This window comes from Pogona vitticeps, chromosome 1 (assembly GCF_051106095.1).
Source record: "Pogona vitticeps strain Pit_001003342236 chromosome 1, PviZW2.1, whole genome shotgun sequence".
Classification (NCBI taxonomy): Eukaryota; Metazoa; Chordata; class Lepidosauria; order Squamata; family Agamidae; genus Pogona; species Pogona vitticeps.
Genome location: NC_135783.1, coordinates 238,748,012 through 238,774,485, shown reverse-complemented (window position 1 = coordinate 238,774,485; position 26,474 = coordinate 238,748,012). Strand labels below are relative to the sequence as shown.

Genomic DNA, 26,474 nt, shown 5'->3' with positions numbered 1-26,474 from the left:
CCGATTAATCCCATAACAGGCCGTTTTTGTTCCATTTTGGTTTTTTTCTGGTCTGTAAATCAAATCTCAGTCTGCAAGTCAAACCTAAATTTTGCGGCCAGAGAAGTCTGTAACTCAAAAAGTCTGTAAGTCAAGCCGTCTGTAAGTCAAGGGTCCACTGTATCTACAGTAAGGATCTGAGCTCTAGACACACCCCCAGCTTCCATGTTTCTTTTATACTATGTAACATTGCACCCCATATACACACATACTCTTTCTAAGGTGTTTTTTTTGTTGTACTACTGAAGTAGGGACAATAATGTTTGATAGCTTCAGGCAACTGCATCTGTCTTCCATCTGTTGCATGCTCCCTCCTTTTGCAATTTGGCAGCATTGTGCTGTGTGTTAACAGGCTACTTATTATTCAGCTGCAACTCTTGGTCATTTGGTTGAGAGATTAATACTTCATCTTAATCAGTGATTATAAGATTAGCTCCAGGAAAAAGGGTTCTTGTGTACTCTGCTTCTTTAAACTGTACTCATAGGTGATTAATAACTAGACTCTGGCTAAAATCCTGTTGGCATAAATTTTGCTGTGTAAGGCTGGTTATGTCACCAGCGGCAGTGATTTGGTTCTGGGTTTTGATGTGGATTTTTTTTTACAGTAAAAAAATTCAACTCTCGCGAAAGTATTAAGACTCCTGTATAGTCCCTTTCATTATTGAGAAGCCATGGGGGCAGAATGTCATCCTCTGAGCAACAGTGAAAGTGATTGGTACGATCAAAATGAGTTACTCATATTTATCATATTCGTGTGCCTTGTTTCAGTTATATAACAGACAGAATTATGTTTGCAGATATGAGATGCAATGGCTTCATATGTGAAGAACTGTGGTTGAATTGGTGATATCTGATGTGCAGTTTCTCAAGCTGGAGATGGCCTTGTTGACAGCAACAGAGCTTTGCTCTTGTATGGGGTTAAAAAAAAACAAAGGAAAAATACATAAAAAACCCCCCACAAAAAGCTTTATCTGCTAAAGATTCTGAAAGTCCTTTGATGGATAGAAGGGGTAGGCAGCATCTTTGCCATTGAATACTGTACCATGCTACATCATACAGTATTCCCTGTTTCAAATTAAGATGTGATCTATCTGGATGCTAAGCCACAACTGATCATCTTACAATGGTATTTCCATGGTATAATTTGTCATGTGTCCTAAGATTTCCTTACATGTCTTTGAAATTGGCAGTTTGGTTATTTCTGTCCAGTTCCCTGAAAGCTACATTCAGTGGTGTTGTTTCTTCCTATATACAGTATTAGCAAATTATGCAGGTGTTAAATTCAAAATGCTCCATTTCTGAATATGTGTGAACTGACTTGAAAAAGATCATTTTTTCCTCTGTTGGTATTATCTTTGTTTCATGTCCTATTAATAACGTTTCATAACAGGCTTAGGAAATTGCTGTGAAATCTTTTTCCATTCTAGGAATCGGTAGAGTACAATTTCAAGCTAAACATTGGGTTATAGATGCTTTTAGGTTTCATCTATTCATCTGTATAGATTTCTGGAACTGCTGAAACTGCTTGATGGCCTGGAAAGTGATAAAGGAGAACAGCCATTTCAGTTTATATTCAGTGCGAAATATGATCAAGAAATCTTCTTGATTCTATCCAAAATATTACGCAACTATTATTAATGTCAAAAATGCATCTGGTTTTATCTTGACAGGTTGTAATGTAGTCATCGCATCTCGCAAACTTGACAGATTAAAAGCTGCGGCAAAAGAGCTAGCTGCCAAAATTCCATCTACAAATGCTGCCCAGGTGACGCCTGTACAGTGTAACATTCGCAAAGAAGAGGAGGTAAAAGCAAAATGCTCTTATGCTGCTGTATAGGATGGGTGGCAAGTGTTGTCCACTAGAGACTGAAATCTTGTGCAGCTGTGTGCATAAATCCTGATGATGTTCATCAGCAATGGACGTTAATCGTTATTATAAAGTTTTCAATCCTTCTCCCAGGCCCATGGTTCGAAGACTCCCTAAAGATTTCTTTTGACTTGGAGAAGCGTTTGGAAGGCTTGGAACGGGGGGACCCTTTAATGCCCCAAAATCACTTTTGCTGGTCCCAATCTTGGCAGAGGGAGTGGTGGCAGGGATTTTCAGGTGTTAAGAGGCTCCCCTCGCCCAATTATGAGGCTCCCAATGGCTTTCCTATGCCCAAAAGGTTCCCTAGAAAGCCTCAAAATGTGGGGGCTGGGGTAGGAAAAGTTTACATAGCGATTAATATCTGCAGTTGATAACATCATCAGGATTTATGGGCATGTAGTTGTGGAAGATAATTTCAGCCAGAGAATACTTACCTTGCATACAGTTATTCCCCCTTTTTGATCCTTAAAAAAACCTTCAAAAAGATTAAATTGCAGCACCAAAAGTCTTGTATCTATGTAGTATATATTAATCTCTCAGTTGTGTTCACAATGGAGATTGTTAGGATATGGCAATGCCTTGCAAACTCTTTGGAAAGATTTTTACACATGTTGTGTAACTGCTTTTAATCCTATATGTCACTGATAACAAGCTGTCCTTGACTTAGGAGTTACTGCTGAGAAGTATTTTTCATCATAACAATATGTGACTCTTATGTTGAGGGAGATGTGTTGACATTTGTGTCTGGACTGAGGCTCTGGAAATGATCAGAATGAAGATATAATTGGTTCTGCTAAAGCCAATGTTTGCCACTGTTTCTGAACTTTTATTCAGTGTTGCTTTGACCATCTAGTCTGGATGATAGTGAAAGCATTGCACACATATTGTTTGTTAATCTCTGTTTTGGCTGATTTTACTTTTGACATATTATTCACAGGACCTTGTAAAAGATCAATGACAAAAAATAAAATTTGCTTTCAACGGTGTTCTGGTCAGGGTTTATACTATTCGTGTGTGTGTGTGTGTGTGTGTGTGTGTGTGTGTGTGTGTGTGTGTGTGTGTGTGTGTGTGTGTGTGTGGTTTGTGCCAATGAGATCCATTTAATCATGGTATAGTTTCAGAGTCTGTTTAAAGCCCAAATAAATCTTTGTTGTATTCATAAATAAACATTTAAAACTTGATGTCTCAGTTGTCTTTTCCCTGTTTTTGTACATGACATTTTATTTCTGTGATCTGGATAGCGATTTATCCACTTACATGATAGCTTTTCAGAGTGCTGCTTATTGATTCCCAGTCTTCTGTGACTGGAGTCAATGGTTTTGCTTTTAAAAACTGAATATAGCACTAAATATAGATAACCATGGTTTAGGAGTATTTGGGAAATCTGTGTACATTTCCCCGCTGCCAAATTTTGTGGCTGGTGAACTTTAGCTGAATTTCATTGCACTTTTCCAAAAGCTGGCTTGCTGCAACGAACTAGCAATTGTGATTTAAAATAAACCCTTGTTAGTAGTATAAGCCTGCTAATCGGTCCTTGGTTTGAACCTGGGTCTTTAAATCTCGACCTCTGGTTCATATATAACAAGCTAGCTTTTGTGAAAAATGAGACAGGAGAATCATAGATGGTATCTAGAGAAAAACTTATTGAATATGAATTGCATAGTCTTTATCTGTTTTCTCAAGGGCCTCCTTGCTTTCTGACAAAGTGTTCTTTCCCACTAATATGCCATAAATAATTCTGCTTGTTTGGCATGATGTCTCCAAGCTCTCCATAACTTGCCAGTTCCCTTTGTTAAATTTTGCATTATAGTTTCTGTTGCTTTTGGCTCTTCTACAACCTTTAGGTTGTGTACTATTTTCAGACTAATCAGGCTTCCTTAACTTTTATAAGAAAGGGCAACATTAAACTATTTGGCAGGGTCATGTGTAAATACAACCTCAATTCTCTGTGCTTCTTTTTTTTTCAAAGGTTTTATTTGGATTGTGCAATTGCAGATGAGCTCCTTAGGACTGTTAAACAACTGGCACTGCCTTCTGTGTTATGCTTGCTGTTTTTAGAGGGGTCTTTAGAACAATAGATCTGTTCAACAAAATATGTAATCAAGGGGTCAAGTACTGTTAATCAAGTCATGGTTTTCATAAACCAGGCTCTCCCAACCTGATAACTTCAAATATTTTGAGGAACAAAAGAAGAAACAGGCAGAGCATTGCCATCTAAAAGCTCGCAGCAGCTGGGTTGTCCTCTACCACCTATTGCTTTGTGGGAGTAATTCCAGAAGAGAGAGGTAGGCAGGCAGGCAAATTGTATGTACTTCTAAGCCTTCTCTGGATAGACTTCTTGCCACTATTCCCTGGTGGCCATTTGTCATATACAGTGGTGCCTCGCTTAGCGATGTTAATTCGTACCAAAAAATCGCTGCTAAGCGATTTCATCGCTAAGCGAAACGTGGTTTCCCATTGAAATACACTGAAAACCGGATAATCCATTCCAATAGGAACGAATTGCCATCCTTAAGCGAAAATCGCCATAGGAAACATCGCTAAGCGAAACACAGTTCCCCAATTGAAATGCACTGAAACCTATTCATTGCATCTCAGTGGGGGAAAAATATAACAACAAATTAAAAACGAGTCAAAACAAAGTCAAATTTGGTTAACAAAGGGTTTATTAAGTGCACTTTATGATTTCAAACATTTTAAACAGTAAACTTTAACTTTATAAATAACAGAAAAACATTTAAAAAACAGCAAACATGAGGCTGTTTAAACCATCGTTAAGCGAAACAGGGCCCCCAAAATTTAATCGCTTTGCGAAGCATGGTCCCAACCATCGCTAAGCAAAAATCGCCCATAGGGACCATCACTAAATGAAGCGCAAAAATGCTCCAAAAAAGTCATTGCTAAGCGATTTTGTCACTAAACGGAGCACCCGTTAAGCGAGGCACCACTGTTTCTACTTTCTGTAAATGATCCAGATTTTTTTTAAAAAAAAGTTTGTTGTGATCTCTGGTTCTGATGGTTGCTGATAATTGTAAGACATACTGGAAGGACTTCCAGAAAGTGGAGATATAAACATGACATTTACTTTTTGAATTACAACATTCACACCCATTTATAGCTTTTGGTCTAAAGTTGATCAGTTGCTAGCAAGAGGACTTTGGGAATTGTAATCCAGAGTTACTAGTTCTGAGTTCTGGATATATATGATTTCTGACACTAGATGTGGATGGTGGAAATTATACTTCAGAATTTCTGGAGGGATCTCATTTTGTGGAAAGCTGTTATAATGAGAACCCTGTAGAACTGAAATAATGATTGGAGGCGGGGCTTTGTTGCGGTGCTGCCAGCAACTCCAGAGAGGAGCTCTCTCTGGAAAAGCTGGAACCCTCCGGTCCAGGATCCCCTTTTTGAAATGGGGATCAAAGGAGAGTCTAGAAGAAGTCTCTCTGAAGCAGATGGTGAGCAGCAGAAGGAGAAGAAAGGGAGGCAGACCTGGACTTTTTTCTTCTGAAGAAATCACCGTGCACAGACTGGAGCGGGCGCCATTTTTTGGCACTGAGCCGCGAGGAACCCTTTACCGGGGGAGAGGAGAGCAATCAATATAAACTAAAAATATATAACAAGTAAGTAAGCCGAAGCCTCTGATTTATGAAACAGCCTCATTAAGCTGAAATAAGAATGAAATTATTTGGCAGAAAGAATAAATGCAGCGGCGGGTTTATCTTATCAGTCTGACTCAAAAGCGAAACTAAGCTTCTCCAAGTGAACTATTAAAACGCCAGGCTGATTCTAAAGCCGAGAGTCTGAGATGGAAAAATAAATCTTATGTTTCTGGAGAAGAATCCCAGACAGCAACACCGTCTGACTGGATTTAAGAGACTTCGGTGGATGCAGCGTGGTTGGGATACGCTATTCTTTGCCTTCTCTGGACTTTGTGAACTATAAATAATAGAATCTGGTGGTTGGAGCTGACGTGGCCGACTGGACTAAGGAGCATTAAGGGGTTAATGAAGATCACAAGACGAGCTCCAAGGACAATCTACTGGACAGTTTGAGACTCTGTGACTGTTGTTTTGTTTGTGACCACGTGTGAGTCTAAAAATAGAAGCTTGCTGAACTCAGGAGAAGAAGAAATAACTGCGTCACGGTTCTAATTGATATTGTATTTGCTGGGCTAAAAGTTGATTTTTATACTACAATATCTGGACAAAGATTGGAGGGAGATCTAAGGGGAGGTTTATGATGAGGGGTTTGAATTGTTGATAAAATTGTGGAAACTGGAAGGATTTCTAGGGGGTGATTATTGTGGTATTTAAACAAACCCCAAAGCCTGAGATGGACCCCAAAAATTCAAAAAAACAAATGGAGACTTGGTTTGTTCAATCCCAAAGTTCTGGAATAGTGGTGCAAGAAATAGAAAAGGAATGGCAGATTAATATACAAAGGCTAATATTAACAGGGTTCCAGCGAGTGAATGCAGGTCTTAGCAAAATAGAAAATTTGATGAAAGGGACGAAAGAGGGGACAGTAGATGCCAAACAAAACTTAAATGAAGTTGTACAGACTTTAGAATCGTCTGTATTAGACATGACACCAGGTAATATGAATGCAGTAGAGAGTTATCCAGTGACCCATGCAGCTTCCAAAATTAAAAAGCACTATGACAAAAATCTTAAGGAGGCAGAGATACTGAAACCAGATAATTTTATGGTGAAAATATGGGAAGTGAAAAAAATGGATATTCTGTCAGATGGGCTGAAAGACTGTTCAATTCAAAAAGAAACGGAAAGATGGGATGTATTGTATAAATGGCAGCAGCTACCAGACAATGTTGGAATAACATAGAATAAAATTAAAATTAAATGATAAGATAAAAGCAGGAGGGTAATCAAACTGTGAAAAAGCAAAAAGTTGATATGTATTAGTAATATGAATTGATTGGATGATGTTATACTTTATGCTCTCCTATCCCCCAAAACTATTTTTCCTTTCCTATCCCCTCTTTCTTTCTGTACCCTCTATCCTTATTTCTAAATAAAATAAAATTATTTAAAAAAAAAAGAACTGAAATAATGATTGTTCATCTCTCCAACACTGTTTCAAACTTACAATTTAATTATGAAGATAGCAGCCACATCCTGCTTGTCCCTGACTGCTTGTATTCAGAAGCAATAGTATCTTTAGTCTGTACCATGGTTTCACCTGATTATCACACAGAAGCTGAAAAACACACACTGAAATTTATCATGGTGCTTGCATACTAGTTGTGACTGAAGAAGAGAAAGGAAACTCCATACTTAATAGTTTAAAGGTAAAGGTTCCCCTTGACATTTTTAGTCCAGTCGTGTCTGACTGTAGGAATAGTTTATTAATTACTAATAACTACTTTTTTAAAAAGCAAAATCTGAGATAGTAACTATTGCCATATTTTGTGTCTCAATTCTGTACATGCAGTCATGACGAATGCCTTTTATGAAGTGCGGTCTTTGCTCTAAAACTTTTCAAAATTTAAAGAACTTGTGTTCTGTGCTCCTGGCACCAGGAAGAGGAGAGGATTTTTTCTTATCTTTTGACTTCTGGGAGAAGTGAAACAGTGAACTGTCCTTCTCTTCCACTTCACAGTCAGTATCCAAGCACAATAATACATTCAGGAAGATCCTCTTTGTGTTTAATATTTTAGGAAAGTGTGGCATTCATGATCGGCCAGTGTATTTCCTTTGTATAAGACAGGGCCCTTGTCTGCTAAAGAAGTTTCAAGGTAATTGTCCTCTGCTTTGTTCTTCAGCTAGATTAAATGTGTTCAAAAACAAAACAAAACATGTGGACTTTGTAAACAAGTGGAAAACAATGGTGGGCAACAGATTTATTAGATCTCTAAATTTCACAAAAAAGCATTAGCTTTCGAGAACTCTTCATCAGGCTAGGTGGAGGTGCAGAAGAAATGTAAAGGTTCCCCAAATCATAACCAAATGTAATGACTAGGCTTTCTTGTGTAGTGTTAGGTCTGGAAGTGTGCACAGCTTCTTTAGGACTCTACAGACCTTATACAGTATAGATCTTTGAGGGTGGGGGGAATCAGAAGCTTGTGTTTGTCACAGCTGGCATTTACCCCTGAAAGGGTTAATTCTAGTATGAAACCAGATAACCACTTGATATGATATCAAAATTCAGCTTCTTATCAAAGTATAAGTACTTTCATTGTTGAAATAATTCGCAGCAACATCAGCTTCTCTGTTTCTGTCAGCTTTAGTCATCACTGCTCCTGTGTTCCATAAGCATAAAATGAAATCCAAAAAGTTACTATTCAAAATGTATTGAAAACATTCATAGATGTAGGCATCCTTCAGTCTCGAGAGACTGGTATCGTGCTCTGTATGGAGGTCTTGGAACAGTGTCTTGTGTGGCTGAGAAGGCCAATTCGAGAGTGACAATCCCTTCCACACTGGAGACAAATCCAATCTGATCCCTGTCCAGCTCCCTGGTTTTGCTTGTTTCGGGACTGCCTGCCTCGGTCTGCTGTACAAGTGTCTCTTCAAATTGGGAGAGGCCATGATGCACCCCCTGCCTCCAGGCTGAATGCTCAGACGTCAAGGTTTCCCATCTGTTGAAGTCCATTCCTAAGGCCTTCAGATCCCTCTTGCAGATGTCCTTGTAACGCAGCTGTCGTCTCCCTCGGGGGCGGCTTCCCTGCACTAATTCTCCATACAGGAGATCTTTTAGAATCCGACCATCAGCCATTCTCACGACGTGCCCAAGCCAACGTAGACGGCGCTGTTTCAATATTGTATACATGCTGAAAATTCCAGCTCGTTCTAGGACTACTCAGTTTGGAACGTTGTCCTTCCAGGTGATACCAAAAATGCGTTGGAGACAACGCATATGGAAGGTGTTCAGCTTCCTCTCCTGCCATGCACAAAGGGTCCAGGACTCGCTGCAGTATAGGAGTGTGCTCAGGACACAGGCTCTATAGACCTGGATTTTGGTGTATGCTGTCAACGTCTTATTAAGCCATACTCTCTTTGTGAGTCTAGAGAACATGGTAGCTGTTTTCCCAATGTGTTTATCCAGCTCGACATCTAGGGAAAGAGTGTCAGAGATTGTTGAGTCAAGATAGAGGCTTATTCGTACAGATAGAGGAAATGGCTATAGGTACAAATGTTTAAAATTATGTGAGATTAAACTTATGTTGCAACCAAATACTTAAATCAGAAGAATATATTTCAATCCACAATTGAGCATAAAATACTAAAAAGGACACTTTAATTACATTTTAACAAGTACAGGAGCTTATATCCTAAAGTCACGTCTCTTTAAAAAATAAAATCTATAAAAGTAGAGAAGCATTAATGAGCTTCTTAGCATATGAAAAATATTAAGTGCTTTCTCAGCCACACCAGTTTGCATCTATAGAGGCATTATAGTCTGTTTTCTCTCTGCTGCTTCTGCTACATGATGCCTGTCACTCCTCTGTATCTGTTTTATTGGTATCTCGTGTGTGTGTAATGTATGTGTCTCTTGCTTTCCTATATTTATATTTTGTTTGCATTCCTTTCATTTGTTTACAATTGCATTGCGCTGGTGTAATAAATTATGATTCTCTATAAATGGTAAAGAAAGGTTCAATGGGAATCCTATTGCTTTTGCTAAGGTAGCAAACTCATAAGGAAGGAAATCCTTTGTTTATATTTTAACTTGGTCCTTTGCAGCTGCTGTAATAGTAGAACAGTTCCATAGTATTTTATTTGGTGAGCAAAATGCCGGGAACATAAAGTGTTGGTGCTCTGTTTGCATTTTGGTTCTCCAGGAATAGTCTAGGAGTTTATTTTTCTCAATGTTTTGAATTTCCTTGTTATTTATTTACACATGTTCAGGTGTCAGCTAGCTAGGGAAAATATACTTTTGCAAGGGAATGTTGTTTTACATTGACTTTGCATTCCTTGTGATGCTTTGAATGGAGAATTTAATGAGTGTTTTAAAGTGATTTTTATGCACAGCTATTCAGAGCTCATTTTTAAAGCACAATGTACATTTTCAGGGTTGCTTTTATATACCCCATACTTATTTTAACCCTCTATACAGTGGTGCCTCACTTGATGACGTTAATTCGTTAGAGCGAAAACGTAATCAAACGAAATAAAAAACCCTATTGAAACGCATTGAAAACCGTTCAGTGCGTTCCAATGGGCTGAATACCTGCTCGTCCAGCGGAGATCCTCCATATGGCGGCCATTTTCGGTGCCTGTAAAGCGAGGAATCTGTCCTAGAAAACAGCGGGGAAGCCATTTTCTTCAGCCGGCGGCCATTTTGAAACCCGACGATCAGCTGTTTGCTGATCATCGTAAAGCGAAAATCAATTTCCGAAGCAAGGAACCAATCATCGCACAGCAAAAAACCCCATTTAAAACATCGTTTCGCAATCGCAAAAGCCATCTCAAAAACATCAACGTAAAGCAGGTTCGTCGTAGAGTGGGGTAATCGTCCAGCGGGGCACGACTGTGCATACAACATTTCAATTTTCTTCCCAATCTTGTTAGAGAGATGGTAGTTGCTCATTACCAAAACCACCATTGCCTTATATTGAAGCACATTGGGGTTTTTTTGGATGACAACAAGGCATTCAGACATGACTACCTTATATCAGGCAAGTTTGAAATAATATTTAGTATAAATACTAGGTAAGATACAGACAATTTCAGCAAAATTTTCCAGTGGCTGGAGAAAGAAGTGATATTCACTTTGATGCAAATCTTGCTTGGTTTTAAATACTATTGGACTACGGTATCCACAGGACATCAATATCGAGCTCCTCCCTCTCCCCCACGGATACCAAAAATCACAGAAATAAAAAAACTATAAAATAAAATAGATAAAATATATCTAGCATAGTCTTTGGTTTCCTCTAGTGGTCATTTTTGTAATACAACTTGGAAACATTTCTGGGTTTTTTTATTTAATATTTTCAGGAATTTGATGAGTGAAACTAGGGGTACTGATCCCACAGATACAGCAGCCCTACTGTACTGCCTTAGTTCAGGGTATCTTCCACAGTCCAACAAAACGTGCACAGTGACCCTCGGGTGTTGTGCTCAGGAGACTGGCAACAATTAATTAAATGGAAACTGTTCTTAAATACTGTAACACCATAAGATGTATGTACAGTGTATTGCAATGTCAATATGAAAGTTGTATATTCCTTACTAACATAATGAGAACATGTGGCTTACTCTCTGATTTTGAATGTTTTTTCCCCAATTTCCATTAAGGTTTCCAGATGGATGTTCACATAGCTTTTCCACTGAACATTCTTAAATGCTTCTGCATATTTCATGTCGATGGGATGGGGGAACATCTGGATGCTCCCAAGGGGGTGTGTTCAGAGACAGTGTAGTCCCAGCACTGCAGTATAAAATTTTAATTCAGAAAGAAAGCATACACTGGGAAGAATTGAATCTGTGGCCTCCCAAATATTAGATTGCAATTTCCGTCATTCTGGACTATAGTGTTTAGGGCTGATTGGTGTTCAATTTCAACCACAACTACAGGATCCTCACTCTGACATTATACTTCTCCTTGAATTACATGGGTTTTAGTAGCATGGTTTTGGTTATACACTGATTTTTCCTCAATAAATAAATAAATATTCAATAACCAAATACCATATTCAATAAATACTGGCTATCCAGATCCAGGGGGATGGGTTCAAGACCAAAGGTGCTGAAGTGGTCTTTAAGATTCTTTACCCACAGTACTGCATGGAAAAGATTGCCAATGCTATGGAAGTGAATCCCGAGAGAGAGAACTGTTCCTGTTCACTCGCTGCCTCTGTGGGTATCTCTATGTCCGTTAATCAGCTCTTTATGCTTTGTAGTTATGTTTTGGGGAGCACAGGAGTTCTACACAGATTTTGAACTACATGGGGGTCCGACACCCTAACCCCAGCATTGTTGAAGGGAGAAGTGTAGATTAACTTCCCTGTATTTGTCAATCTGATTAGCTAAATGCAGGTTCTAAATATAAATAAAATATTATTTTTTAATATTAAATGATGACAAAAAAGAAAGGCCTGTGTCCACTGTGATCTGATGAACCTGTTTTTGGTGCAGGATATTGGAGTGTGATGATCTGGGTCTAATATTGTTAAGTAAAGGAGTAATACTGAGACAGATGAGAATAAAAAAATTATGTTGTGCTCTGTTGGTAACAAAGAAATACAAGTGGTGCCTCGCTAGACAGTAACCCTGCATGACAGTTTTTTCGCTAGATATTGACTTTTTGTGATCGCTATAGCGATTCGCAAAACAGTGATTCCTATGAGGGAATTTCGCTGGACAATGTTTGATCCCTGCTTTGCAAACTGATTTTCGCTAGACGACGATTTTGACAGCTCCCACCGTGCTCGCGAAACAGGTGCTGCGAGGGACCTAAGCTTCGCAAGACAGCGATTTAAACAGCTGATTGGCGGTTCGCAACGCGGCTTTCCTATGGCCAATCTTCGCTAGACAATGACAATTCTTCCCTATTGGAACGCATTAAACAGGTTTCAATGCATTCCAATGGGGAAATGCTTTTCGCTAGACAATGATTTCACTAAACAGCGATTTCAGTGGAACGGATTATCGTCTAACGAGGCACCACTGTACAGGATTATTTTCCTTCCTCCTATTGCATGCCATATAGTGTGAAATCTAGGTTTTGTGCTCCAGCTATTGGGATCAGAATGTTGGGTGAAACATACATTTAATATCTGAAGAAAAGGTTTAAGAAAACAGAATGGCTTTTCATGTTTCAGAAGAAAGTACTGAGATGTTCTTTGTCCATTTGCTCTTGGCCAACAGTAGTCCCTGGGAAGAGTATCCTTATAGTTTTATTCTGAAACTGTAGCCAGAGGAGATTCAGGAGCAAAACCAGGAAGTGAATGTGAACTCTTATCTGTATGGAATACTTCAGGGAAGACCTACAAAGGGAAAGCAGGTTTTAGAAAATGCCAGCACCACTGTCTCTTGGTAATTGGTTCTTTGCCCCTCCTCCATTTTACCTGGTCTCTTATGCGGAAAGGAAAGGTTTTAAAAGGTGGCAGAATTTGGTTGTAAAATTAAAGGAATGAATTGTGTGCATATTATTTAATAATCATTAATAAATTGTAATGACAGCAATTCAAACAATTCATTTTCTTTTTTCGCTTTCTTTCAAGTACTTCCCTTTGTGGATTTACATATAGCTCTGCACAGTTTCTGGCAGTTCTTCAGGGCTATGTCAGCTCTCTGCAGACCCCACTTGTCTTGCTTTAAAAAGCTGCAGCCACTTTGCTTTCATTTTGGTAAACAATACTTGAGAGAAAACTTACAATAAGCTGGTATGGACCATTGTAGAAAGACATCTATTCTGTGCAGAATTCAGAACAACAAATATCCTTATGTGGAACTCTACCGACTATGTTATATGTGAGATTTTGTGCGAAAGAATTTATAGCTGATGTAAACTCTGATGCAGTGCAACTCTTTATGATACATCTCCATAAATAAGGCAGTCTTCTAAGTTCTCATAAGGTATAAGTTGTTGCAGCTTTATTTAGGTTCCCTTTCTTTGAAGTGGTCCAGTGCATAAAACTTTATTATAGAAATTCTAAAGATCTGCAAACGCTCTGTATCAAGAGCATGGAGTAAAAGAGCAATCTTAAATCTGTGTGGTTTATTGACCCCCTAAATCTGGTGGATGTTCTTAAATCCCAATGCAATGCATGCATGTACAGTGGGGTGCAGGACTGCAACCCAGATTGTACTCTGAAAATGCTATTCGGATTTTTTGGAGGGTGGTGGCAATAAATCTCTTGAAAACAGCCAATTGTATCCTCAGCATGTTAAAGTTTTTCTTCTTGATTGAACAGAGCTATTTCTACTACAGTACAATCAAATATACACTTATATATTCGTAAATCACATTTTCTACTGTTGTTTGAAAATGTTTTGACTTTATGAGCATGTGATGCTCACCTAACTCTTGAACAGTTGTGTAACAGAAAACAGCTCACACTTTTGTGCATCTCTTATGTGTGAACTAAATGCTGTGGGTAGCTTACACTGTGATATAACTGGACTATGTTGTTATGCAGTCATGATGATTAAAAGCTGTTTGGTGAAACATAGCCTAAAGAGCTTCAAGTCTATTCTAAATAAGTAATGTCTTCATTATTGGATGCACATTCGGAAATGAAGTATTTATTTATTTATTTATTGAATTTATATGCCACCCACTCTACCCAGAGGTCTCTGGGCAGCTTACAATAATTAAAATTCAATACAATAAAAATAAAATGATTAAAATACAATTAAAATACAATTAAAATACAATTAAAATTGCCATCATCAGGACCCACAGTTGATGTTATTTCAATTAAAAGCCTTCTGGAACAGGAAGGTTTTGACCTGGCGCCGAAAAGTCATCAACGTCGGCGGCGGACGAATTTCAGTTGGGAGGGCGTTCCATAGTCTTGCATAGTATTGCAGAGTTTGCTGCTAATCTTGATCAAATATCAATCATACAGATGTTCTGTTTTGTTGGCAAGGGTTATGCCCACATATATAGTCTATCATTTATTCTTTGAGCATTTCTAGAGAGCTTATCATTTTATAAGTTAGAAGGCACTTTGGTCTTCTCATTTACTGATAGTCTGTGATAAGCAGAAAATATGGATGAAGCAGTGGAAGAACAAGGGAAGTTTATGAGTAAGACTTCTTCACTTGAGACTGTAAAATTTGGTGAATGGGGTAGATTGAGTGTATGAGCTTCATATGAAACTGCTTTTCCATACTTACATTAAACATTACTGGTGCCCAGCATGGTATAGTGGATAGAGTGATGGACAGGAACCCAGGAAACCTGGTGGCAAAACTACTCTTTGAATACATCAGTTACCTTGAAAACCCTATTAGGGTTTTTATAATTCAGATACAATTTGACAGCATTTCATGGATTAATTCTAAGTTTGGATTGTAACCAAAGTAAAAGGTGTCCAGATTGTTTTTCATAGGAAAAGAGAAGGGAAGTAATAGTATGGCTGTCCTTGCAGCAGGAGGTGAGCTAGCATGCACCACTTGGGAATGGTTGGGCTTGATTATACTTGATTATAATGATCTAATAAAGACTGGCCATTCACACGGAAATGACTGCTGCCAATATCGTGAAGTAGCATAAGTGAGCCACTTCAGGATATTGGCAAATTAATAGCTTCCCTTGCTTGGTAGAGGGCATTTACACTGGCATAACTACATTATTCTGACATTAGGAAGATTTTGCCTCTTGTATGAGCTGTCTGCTAGTGACACTCCAGTAAAGGTTCTTTGAGAGTTTCTCTATATTCTAGAATGTATAGAAACCCACTTACAGGTAAATATATTGTCCCAGTGGCTACCTCTATGTACAATCTTCTGTGATTTCTTCAGTGCTGGTGCCAAGCTGCTTCACAGGAGAGATTTCCCACCCTGTAAGAGGCATCTTCAAAGTAATATTTGTGCTTAGTTTCATTCTGAAGAATCTTCATACAAATAGAAATGGCTCATGCTGAAGGTTAGGTTGAATATCAACTTCCTAACTGTTAGAGCAGTATGACAGTGAAACCATTTACTGTGGGAGGTGGTGAGTGCTCCGACACTAGAGGCAGCCTTGAGCAGGGGCTTAGAGTCGATGGCCTTTCCAACTCAATTATTCTATGATTCTGTGAAAGGTTACTTTATGGACTCTTGTTAACCCAACTTCTTTTTTGTAGGTAGAAGCGCTGATGAAATCAACACTGGATCTTCATGGTAGAATAGATTTCTTGATCAACAATGGGGGAGGTCAATTTCCTAGCCTCACAGAATCAATCACTGCAAAAGGTTGGCACGCTGTGATCGAAACAAATTTGACTGGGACCTTCTACTGCTGTAAAGCAGGTAAGTATTACTGACTTAGAAGGCAGCAAGATGGATTTACATGCTTTGTGTTGTGCAGCTTGTATCAATACACACAGTATGAAAATACGCAGTTCATTTTGGCCTTCTAGTGAAAGTTTGCATTTGATGCCATGGCTGTGTTATGTTAATTACTTATTTTATTTTCATGGTCTTTGCCATAGATTGTACTCGGGTTTTTTTAACCACAGTGCTAGACTAAGCTTTCATGTGACTCATCTGCTTGTTTAACCATTATACACAATCTGTCTGAGAATATATTTTCACTGCTGCTTTTTTTGTTCCATACAGTATACAATGCTTGGATGCGGGACCATGGAGGTACAATTGTCAACATTGTGGCTGATACATGGAAAGGATTTCCTGGCATGTCGTAAGGCAGTGTTTGTTAATACATGTGTTTCTTTTTCATTCAGACAGACAAGCTGTTGCTTAAATTGCTGTCCTTCCAAACTGTCATTGTATTTTAAGGACCCTAAAAACAGATGGAACAGCTGCTTTTAAAAACATGCAACACACTGAGATGCCATTTTATCAGTAGTCTTTGAGAAGTTGAAGGAATTTTCCTGTACTCATCCTTGAGCCTAGGTGCCCAGGTTTTGATGGTGTCAGAGCATTTGCACAGCCAAAGCGGGTGTGCCAACTGCACCTATTCCTCGAGATGTCTGAATTGGCAGTAATGACATATGCCTTAGTTACATCTAACTTGGATTACTGTAACATATTCTGTGTGGGGCTGCCATTGAAGAAACTGAATGGTTCAAAATGCTGACCAGGGCTGCTTACTAGGAGCATACAACTCTCCTGTTACCGCAGCTTCACTGGCTGCTGGTCCATTTCTGCACTCAATTCAAAATATTGATTATGACTAGAGATGGGGGTATTCGTATTCATCTACGACTATCCCCGCACAGATGGTGTTAGTGAGGATCCAGCCCCATGAGGCCGGACGTCCCCTCACCAATCTGCCACAGATGGCGCAATTCTACCAATGGCTCTGCAGCGCACGAGCCTTTTGCCACTATTTGACCTTGCAGCGAGGCTTGTCCTCCCACCTCCGCTCGCTGAGGAGCCATTGATAGAATCGTGCCGTTCGCATCCGTGGCAGATTGGTGAGTTGACCATCCAGCCCCATGGGGCTGGACCCTCGTTAACACCACCTGTGCAGGGATATTCATAGACGAATACAGTGGTGCCTCGCTTAGCGAATGCTTCGTTTAACGATGAATTCGCATAGCGAGGGGGTTTCTGGGGGAAACTACTGCCTCGTATAGCGAGGCAGTCTATGGAGGAAACTCGCATAGCGATGTTTCCCCCATAGGCCCCCGGCGGGCGCTTTGGAGCGGCCGCGGGTAGACCTCTCCCGCGGCCGCTCCAAAGCGCCTGCCCTGAGAATGCCGGCTGGCTGGCCGGCGCTTTGGAGCAGCCGCGGGAGAGGTCTCCCCGCAGCCGCTCTGAATCGCCGGCCAGCCTGCAGGCATTCTCCGGGCGGGCGCTTTGGAGCGGCCGCGGGGAGACCTCTCCCGCGGCTGCTCCGAAGCGCCTGCCCCGAGAATGCCAGGCGGCTGGCCGGCGCTTCGGAGGGGCCGCGGGGAGGCCTCTCCCCGCGGCTCCTCCGAAGCGTCAGCCAGCCCCAGCTGGTAGCCTGCCCGGGCCGCCTACCCGAGCCGTTCTCGGACGCCTGGACGTCCGAGAACGGCTGGGGTAGGCGGCCCGGGCAGGCTACCAGCAGCGGGGACAGAGGGGGGGTATCCGGAAGGTTTCCAGGTGAAAGCCTGGAAACCTTCCGGACACCCCCCCACCCTGCAGCCGCCGCTTGAAGCCTGCCCAGGCTGCCTACCCGAGCTGTTCTCGGACGCCTGGACGTCCGAGAACGGCTGGGGTAGGCGGCCCGGGCAGGCTACCAGCAGCGGGGACGGGGGGGGGTATCCGGAAGGTTTCCAGGTGAAAGCCTGGAAACCTTCCGGACACCCCCCCACCCTGCAGCCGCCGCTTGAAGCCTGCCCGGGCCGCCTACCCGAGCCGTTCTCGGACGCCTGGACGTCCGAGAATGGCTGGGGAAAGCAGCGCGGGGAGGCTTCAAGCGGCGGCTGCAGGGTGGGGGGGTGTCCGCTCCCAGCGACCCCCCACGGCTTGGATCCAAGCTGTGGGGGCAGGCTGAGAGGGTGGTGGGATTGGGATGCCTTTCAGGCATCCCGGGTTTGGATCCCACCCGCCGCCGGTTACCCTAACCGGCGGCGGGTGGGATCCAAGCCCGGGATGCCTGAAAGGCATTCCAATCCCACCACCCTCCCCCCGCGGCTTGGATCCGAGCCATGGCGGCTACCCCAGCCATGGCCGGACTCTAGGGAGTCAAGCCATGGCTGAGTTAGCCGCCGTGGGTCAGATGCAAGCCACGGGGGGAGGGAAAAAACCGGATAATCCATTCCTATTGGAACGGATTAACCGGTTTCCAATGCATTCCTATGGGAAATGGTGCTTCACATAACGATGTTTTCACATAACGATGTTTTGTTTGGAACCAATTAACATCGTTATGTGAGGCACCACTGTACCTCCATCTCTAATTATGACCCATAAAGCCCTATATGACTTGGGTCTAGGCTGTCTAAAGGACCTTGCCTCCCCATCTAATTCTCTCTGGTCTCTGAAATATTCAGAGGAGGGCCTCTTTTTTTTTGGTTCTGCTGCTGTTGCAAGCACATTTGGTGGGAACACGAGAGAGGGCATTCTCTGTGGCTGTTTCCAGGTTGTGGAATACACTCCCCTGGGAGGTTACGTTCCCCCCCCCCGTCCTTTTGACAACAAGTAAAGGATGTGTCTTTTTAAGCAGGCCTTTATTAACCATATTGGGCATTAAGTTTATTCTCCCTGGTATTTTAGCCATTGTTATTTTGAAGTGTGTTTTTAAGTTGTTTTGGCGTTTTTAGAAAATTAATCCCTATACTACTGTATGTTTAATTATTTTTAATGGACTAATTTATTGTGCTTTTCACCTTAATGACAGTGAGCTACCATGAGTCCCTTTATGGGAGAAAGGTGGCATGGGAATGAAACAAATAGATAGATAAATAAGCAAATACATGATCTTCTTGAATAGTAAATGTGCCTGTCCTGTTCCTGATATTTCCTTTTCCTGATTTTCCTGCCTTTTCCTGATTTTTGCTAAAATTATAGTTTGAGTTCTAAGAGATGACTGCTTGTCACAGTTTGAACTTAATTGAACTTGGTAGATTTGACCTTGTGATTGTGTAGAATCCAGTTTTAACAGAACAGGCATGTGCCCCATTATGATCCTAAATTATTCTGTTGATGGGAACTGATAACTGCCTTTAAATTTTTCCTGTTTTAACTAAAATAGAAATATTACAAAGGTAAGCAATAAACCAACACAATTATAAAACAATATTAAAAACCTCAACAAAATACAACAACAGGTGGTAATCCGAAACAAAATCAAAAACAAGTCACGGTCATTGGGCCCCAAATCCTTTGCTGAAGAGCCAGGCTTTATCTTGATGTAGAACTGAGGCCTGCAAGGAGAGTGCATTCTACAACTGGAATTCTGACTTCCTCCTTTCACAACGTTTTGATTTCAATTCTTCACAGCCACAGTGGTGCGGCAAGAGCTGGCGTTGACAACCTGACCAAAACCTTAGCTATTGAGTGGGCCCACAGTGGGGTGAGAATAAATGCAGTTGCACCGGTAGGTGATAAAATACAAGACCAGCAAATGTTGGGGTCGTAGTGGGTAGAGCTAAAAGCAGAGCATAATTGTAAAGCTATTTGTCTTGTCTTATTTATGCTGAGATGGAAGCAGGTGTACAGTGAAATTACAGTGGGCAACAAATCTGGACATAAACAATGCAATACGCATAACGTCACAGAGTTATATAGTAGGATGGATTCATAGGTCATCTACAACCGCCCCTACCCAGTGCAGAAATCAAGAACTAAATCATCCGTCATGGATGACAATTATGGGTGTGCCATTCTTTTCTTTTCTTTTTTAGTTTTTTTATTTGGTTTTTGCGGGGAGGATTTTCCACCCCCAAAATCTTCATTCTGAGAATCCCACTTGACAGACAGACACCTACAGACTCCAAAATGTGCCTCACCAAGGAGAAAGGCCTAAGCTGGAAGGCTTTGTGGCCTCATGTAGGCCTGGCTTTGCCTAGCTTCCTGTTCAAAAATGAACCTATTCCTGTGTTAGCTGGGAGCTTCCCTTTTGAACAGGAAGCTAGGCAGAGCTAAGCCTCCATTAAGCCACGAAGCCTTCCAGCTTAGGCCTTTCTCCTAAATGGACAGCATATAGGTCCCTGGTGGGACTCCCAGATCAGAGAATTCTTAGATCTATAGTCTGAAAAAAATACGATGAATGGCATATCTCTAATGACTGTCTAACCTCTGTTCAAAATTATGCAATGAAAGATAGTCCACTATCTTCTTAGATAACCCATTTTGCTGTGGAACTGCTCTTACCACCAGGAATTTCCTTCTAAATCAGAATCTCCTTTTTGTCTCATTGTAATCTATTGGTTTGGGTCCTGCTATGAAGAACAGCAGAAAACAGGCCTACTACATCTTCCATGTGACAGTCCTTCAGATATCTGATGATGGATCAGGGCAAGACCAGCCCTCCCATTAGGCAGTCACCTTTTTTTGTCTCTTTTCAATGCTAAAATATCCAGCTCCCTCAATCCTTACTGGGCTTGGTTTCCAGACCTCTTTATGATTTTTTTTTTTGCCTTCTTGTGGATGCATTCTAGAATATTTGTAGTACTCTGAACTGAAAGATGACCATTAAATCATGCAGCAAACTTTAAAAGATTTTATACACAACTGCAAATAGTAACAAGTATCAGAAACAGTATGTGTTATTTTTCCTTAATCTCATAGAGGCATCAAAGGTTTGGCACTGAGGATGTTAGGCTGCAGTCCTATAGACACTCACTGAACTAAAAGTCTTAACTGAACTCAGTTGGGCTTGCTTCTGAGTAGACAGGTATGGTTTTGGAATTTAGGATCGGAAACTGGAGGACAGGACCACCCTTCAAAAGTTCATTTGTAGCATTTCACAAAGTGCAGAAAGACTAGAACATGAAATTGTTGTTGAAAAAGGCAATGTGTTACTTGTGTTTTCTCAAGAGCAGTGAGATACGTATGCACAGTAAATAGTGTGGGGTGAGGAAAGTACCTGTACAACCCTCCAGCTATTAGACTTCCTATTGTAGCCAGTGTAGATGGCAGTGTAGAATGCCATCCAGGGATACTGGGTGGACTGCATGTTTTGCCTATTTCTAATGTTGTGTGTTAATAACTCATTATTTACAACATTGTATTTTTTTAACAAAAAAAGCCCTGACTGGCTGAAGTCCCCCACAAGTAACCTTTCTGAAATCAGAAGTGATAGTTACTTACTCCAAAATTCTGACATTAGTTACGTTACTTTTTAATGTATTACTTACACTATCTTGTGCTCTGAAAAGATAATGAGTATCCATGTTAATTTTAAAACATTTTACTGTTTCCATTTATATCTCACCTTTCTTCCAAAATTCAGACTCCAAGCTTTGGAGATCTGTGATTTGTAAGTGGTATTATATAATAAGGCCATTGTCCTATTGGGCTTCCACAGAATGAAAGTCCCTCAGCATAGTAATGTGTGATCACCTTGTACAATGTTGTTATTGCACAAGTGAACAGTGGCCTTTCTTTAGGAGATCATCATCTACTCAATGACAGTATTGAGCAGGTGGTGTGGTCCTCATATTAACACTCTGGCAGGACTTCCTTGTTCAGCAAAAACTGCACAGAATACTATCCCATGTACCAACCCAAATTTTCAGAGCTGATATACTAGATCTATGATTTGGGGGCGGGGGGCTGCAGAGATCTTTGAGACGAATCTTGCACTGCACAGGGTGTCATATTGGAGCCTGGGGCATAAATACCACCCTGTTTCCTATTGAATGTAAGCACGCCGAAACAAGCTGGAATTTTGTATGAAGACGCTTGTGGATTATCACATGGGTCCTACATGATATTCAGCTTTTGTTTTGGTTGTGTGTTTGCTTGTTGGTAGATCATGAGTTTGAAAAGATGCTTGGGGTTTATATTATCATTCAATAATGGAATCCTATTGTGAGTCTGTCCTTTCTACACAGGGTGTGATATTTTCTGAAACTGCTGTGGCAAATTACAAAGACGGTAAAGAAATGTTCAGAAGTGCTATTGAAAAGATTCCTGCAAAAAGATTAGGACTTCCTGAAGAGGTATAGTAGCATCCTTTTTGGAACTGATCCCCCACAGATACTATGCTCCTACTATAGTGAAATCACTGGGGTGTATGTGTGTGTACATATGTAAGGGTAAGGAATAAATAGAAGACAGTGTGGAAAGTGTAAAATTTCCCAGAAATAGTCTAATCCATTGTAAAAACTAAAACTTCTCTCACAGTCAAGACAAACCAAGGCCCAAAGGCCCTAGAGCAATCAAAATCTGCAGAAGTAAAAATCACACAAGAACAAGTGAACTGAAAAACATCTGCATGTAAGCTTGAATATGAGTGTAAATGAGTGTGACTTTGAGTCCAAGTCTCTTTGCCCTAAGCAACAATTGCTTGTGGTTCTGTGTTGGTAGATAGCAAGTTGGGAGAAAAAGTGCATTGCATCACCTTTCTTCTTCCCTGAAAGTACATCACCCCTGTGTCCTAAAGGCATACAATGTGACTGTAGCATCTTATTGGGGTACCCTCTGGGCCTGGAGCCATTGAACGTATCCAGCCTTGTAGCCCTTCCATAGTGTTCCACTGTCTCCCAGCTCAGCCACAGTCTTATTGCCATAGCAAGCATGTACCTGTATTTTTAAATTTTTTGCTCATTCTATCATGCAGAAATCCAGGCTAGAAGAAATCCTCAGCCCTTTTTGCCAACAGAAAATAGTCAGTTGTAAACAAACCAAAGATTTCCTTGATGCCAATCAATAGACAGATCATTCCACAAGTCAGTAATCCAGTCCTGAGGCCATATATCTGTAAGCCAGTCCAAGCCACATGTCCACCTGCCTGCCTTTTGCCCAAAGTACCCTTATACCAAAATGTTGCACCTGATTAACAGATGCTATGGTTAATGGAGGTGGTAAGACCTTCTGAGTGGATAGTACTGTATTAAAGAAGCAGTCATAAAACTTTTGTTAAAGAAACTGTCCTTGCCTCAGGTGTCCTGAAAAATATAAGCCATTTTTAATGTCCCATTTTGGCTAAAGGTGCGTGGCGGTACTGTAACACTCCTGGATTAGTTGGATCCATTTTGGTTGGACTCTTACGTAGGATATAGAACCGAGACTATTTTGGCTGCCTTGTGGCGCAGTGGTTAAACTGCTATACTGCAGCCAAAACTGCTCACGACCTGGGGTCCAGTCCCAGGTAGCCACCTCAGGGTTGACTCAGCCTTCTGTCCTTCCAAGGTTGGTAAAATGAGTACCCAGCTCGCTGGGGGCGGGATGTGGCGGCGGCAATGTGTAGCCTGCATAATTAACCTGTAAACCACCGAGAGAATAATTTAAGCACTATGGGGCGGTATATAAGCAGCATGCTTTGCTTCCCCCCCCCCCTTGTAATCTATGTCAGGATTTGGACAAAGAGAGCATAACATCACTAGTTGTCGCTGGCCTTTCAGTGGCTTTTGGTACCATTGATTATGGTAACCTGCTGGACTGTCTGGCTGAGTGGAGAATGGGGGTTCTTTAGGTTTGACTTGCAGACTGAGATTTGACTTACAGACCAGAAAAAAACCAAAATGGAACAAAAACGGCCTGTTACGGGATTAATCGGTTTTCAATGCACTGTAGGTCAATGGAGACTTGACTTACAGACTTTTTGACTTGAGAACCGCCTTCCAATACGAATTAAGTTCTCAAGTCAAGACCCCACTGTAACGGAAATCAAATATTGCCATCCTGACCTAGCTTCTGTGAATTTATCTATTTCCATTTAAAAGCCATCCAAGTTTGTAGCCATAGCATCTTGTGGCAGTGAATTTCAAGTTAATTAGATACTATGTGAAGAACAATTTCCTTTTATCTATCTTGAGTCTCTCACCATTCAACCTTAATGGATGACCTCAGTATTTTTGTATTATGAGAGGAGAAAAGCTCCCTATCCCCTTTCTCCACACCATGCATTGGTACCACTGGAGGCATCACACACCTTATTGTACCAAATTCCTTGTTAACTAAATTAATTTGGGAGCATTGTGCAACTGGATAATTTGGAAGTTCTAGCCATCAAATGTGAAGCTTCTCTCTGATCCATGTCCATGGCTGACATTCTGTGTATTTAAACATAATTAGGTGCTGTTATCTACATTGTATGTCCATCTAGACATTGTATACATGTTGTGTGCATGCTTTGGGGCATATATCAGGTGGGTAGGTGATTGCTGAACCATTTGTCACTCTAATAGTAAATACATGCCCTGATTCTCTGTAAGGTGTCAGCCTTGGTGTGTTTCCTCCTGTCTCCTGGTGCCTCCTTCATAACTGGGGAAACAGTGAAGATTGATGGTGGACAGTCCTTATATTCTTCTCGTTGGGAAGTTCCAGGTAAAACAAATCTGCATTAAAAATCATTAGTGGTTTCTGAAACATTCAAAGCATCTTGGAAGAATTACAGTAGTAAAAATGTAGTAAAAATGAAAATAAGCCCTAAATTAATTTTTTTTATTTTGGATGTTACCTATAAAGATAACTGATGAGGAATTAAAAAACAGCAGAATGTGATTAATATGTATTGTAATGAAAATAAAACAGCAAGGATAAATAAAAAATATGGCATCTTCCTCGAAAGAAAGGAGGTTTGGGTATACCTGAAATTAAATGTTGTTATATAGCTCATCAATTGAGATATATATCAGAAATTATAGTAAACAGTAAGGAGATAATACGGAGTGATCTTGAGCTTTGTAAGATTAAGGAAAATATGGAGAATTTGTTTTTTAAGAGAAATTTAAAGGAAATCATTTTAAATAATATGTTACAATGTTGGAAGAAGTACAAGAGAGTATTAAGTCCAAAGATTTCCCCATTGACACACGTGGAGGAATTAAACCGTTTTCCAGATAAACTGAAGAAGAAATTAAATGAGGTTTTGTTAGAACAGAAAGTTATAAAAATTAAAGATTGGAATAAGATGTATAATATAAAGGGAATAAAAGAGATACTAGGAGGAGAAGGAATTGGCTAAATGTAAGACAGTTAGATAATTGGACCAAGGAATGGGGGGGGGGGAAGGAGAATGTAGAAGGATGACTAAATTTGAAGAAATTATTGAAAAGAGGGAAGAGATGGATGATAATATTCAAAGAAAAGGGATAATAGGTGTAATATATGTTAGTAGATGAATATAAACAACAGCTTTGAAAGATATGGCAAGGAGATTTCAATAAAGAAATTAGTGAAGAAGTATGAAAGAGGGTCTGGGGAAAAATAATAATGTAAAATATGTCAGTTAGGGTACAGGAAAACTGTTATAAAGCAATATGGAGATAGTTTTTAACACCAATGACATTGAATACAGTGAATAAAGATCTGTATGTTGGAGATGTAAAAAAGAAATGGGAACATACTATCATATGCAGTGGACATGTGAAGAGAGACAGAAAGAATGGATGATTATATTTAATGAGATTAAATAAATTGTAGGCATAGATATACAGTACAATATAAATTTATATTCCTGATGGTGGTGGGTTACACTGTATATCTGAGTTATGATTCTTTTTCTCATTTATGTTTTTGTAATATTTTGTTATATTAATAAAATTTTATTTTAAAAAACATTCAAAGTGTCTCATTAAAAACCAAGTACAGTTATCTTAAAATATGAAGTTATTGTGCATTATAATGTATAGAAACTTGAACAGAACGTTAGCTTTCCAATGCTGTCTGCTTTCCTTGTTTGAAAAATGGATTTCTGCATGCTTGGCTCCTGCCATAGTAAACAGTTAATTTCCAAAGCTGCATCCACCATTATTATACAAAAGACTACCCCCCTCCAAATCATCATATTGTGTATTCTAGTTAGTCGCCAGTGCAAAGTTTCTTTATTATGAACCAGCTGTGTTCTGGTGTGCCCAATTGCTCTCAGGTAGTCTCACTTTCTGGGTGGCCTAGCTAAATAAATAAAAATAGTTTGTTCAGAATATTGTCTGAATTTGTGGTGTTACCTTATTGCTCTCTTTAGTTGCAAACCAGGGCTTGTTTATTATTTAATAATCCTGGTTTGTTTAGGAACAACACATCAGGCTCCTCCAGTTGGATAACATGCTAAACAAATCATTTATGTCACAGTGTGGTTCAAACTGCCTGCTTATGATTCACTTTGTCATGTCAATTGAAGGAGCACAGAGAACAGCTTACATGGACCAGTATGCAGCCCATGGTAAACCAGAATTCTGGAGAATCCTGGCTTACTGTTCTGTATGAATGAACATTGTTTTCTTTAAAAGATAGTGAAGTTGTTGGGCTTTTCATATAATTTTGAACATGAATTGTAATAAAGGTACAGTGACAAAATCACCTAAAAACATTACTCACATCAAACACATTTGGATATGTATCTT

General features: G+C 40.2%; 1 protein-coding gene across 1 annotated transcript in view; it reads left to right on the top strand.

The window, feature by feature from the left end:
• The window catches only part of PECR (peroxisomal trans-2-enoyl-CoA reductase), a 30,403-nt gene that overhangs the window by 2,645 nt on the left and 1,284 nt on the right, over positions 1 to 26,474 (top strand). Inside the window, exons 2-7 of the mRNA XM_020805996.3 lie at positions 1,710 to 1,843; positions 15,669 to 15,834; positions 16,144 to 16,225; positions 19,462 to 19,558; positions 22,020 to 22,127; positions 24,345 to 24,456. Of these exons, the coding sequence (XP_020661655.3) occupies positions 1,710 to 1,843; positions 15,669 to 15,834; positions 16,144 to 16,225; positions 19,462 to 19,558; positions 22,020 to 22,127; positions 24,345 to 24,456 (699 nt within the window). The remainder of the gene's footprint in view (positions 1 to 1,709; positions 1,844 to 15,668; positions 15,835 to 16,143; positions 16,226 to 19,461; positions 19,559 to 22,019; positions 22,128 to 24,344; positions 24,457 to 26,474) is intronic.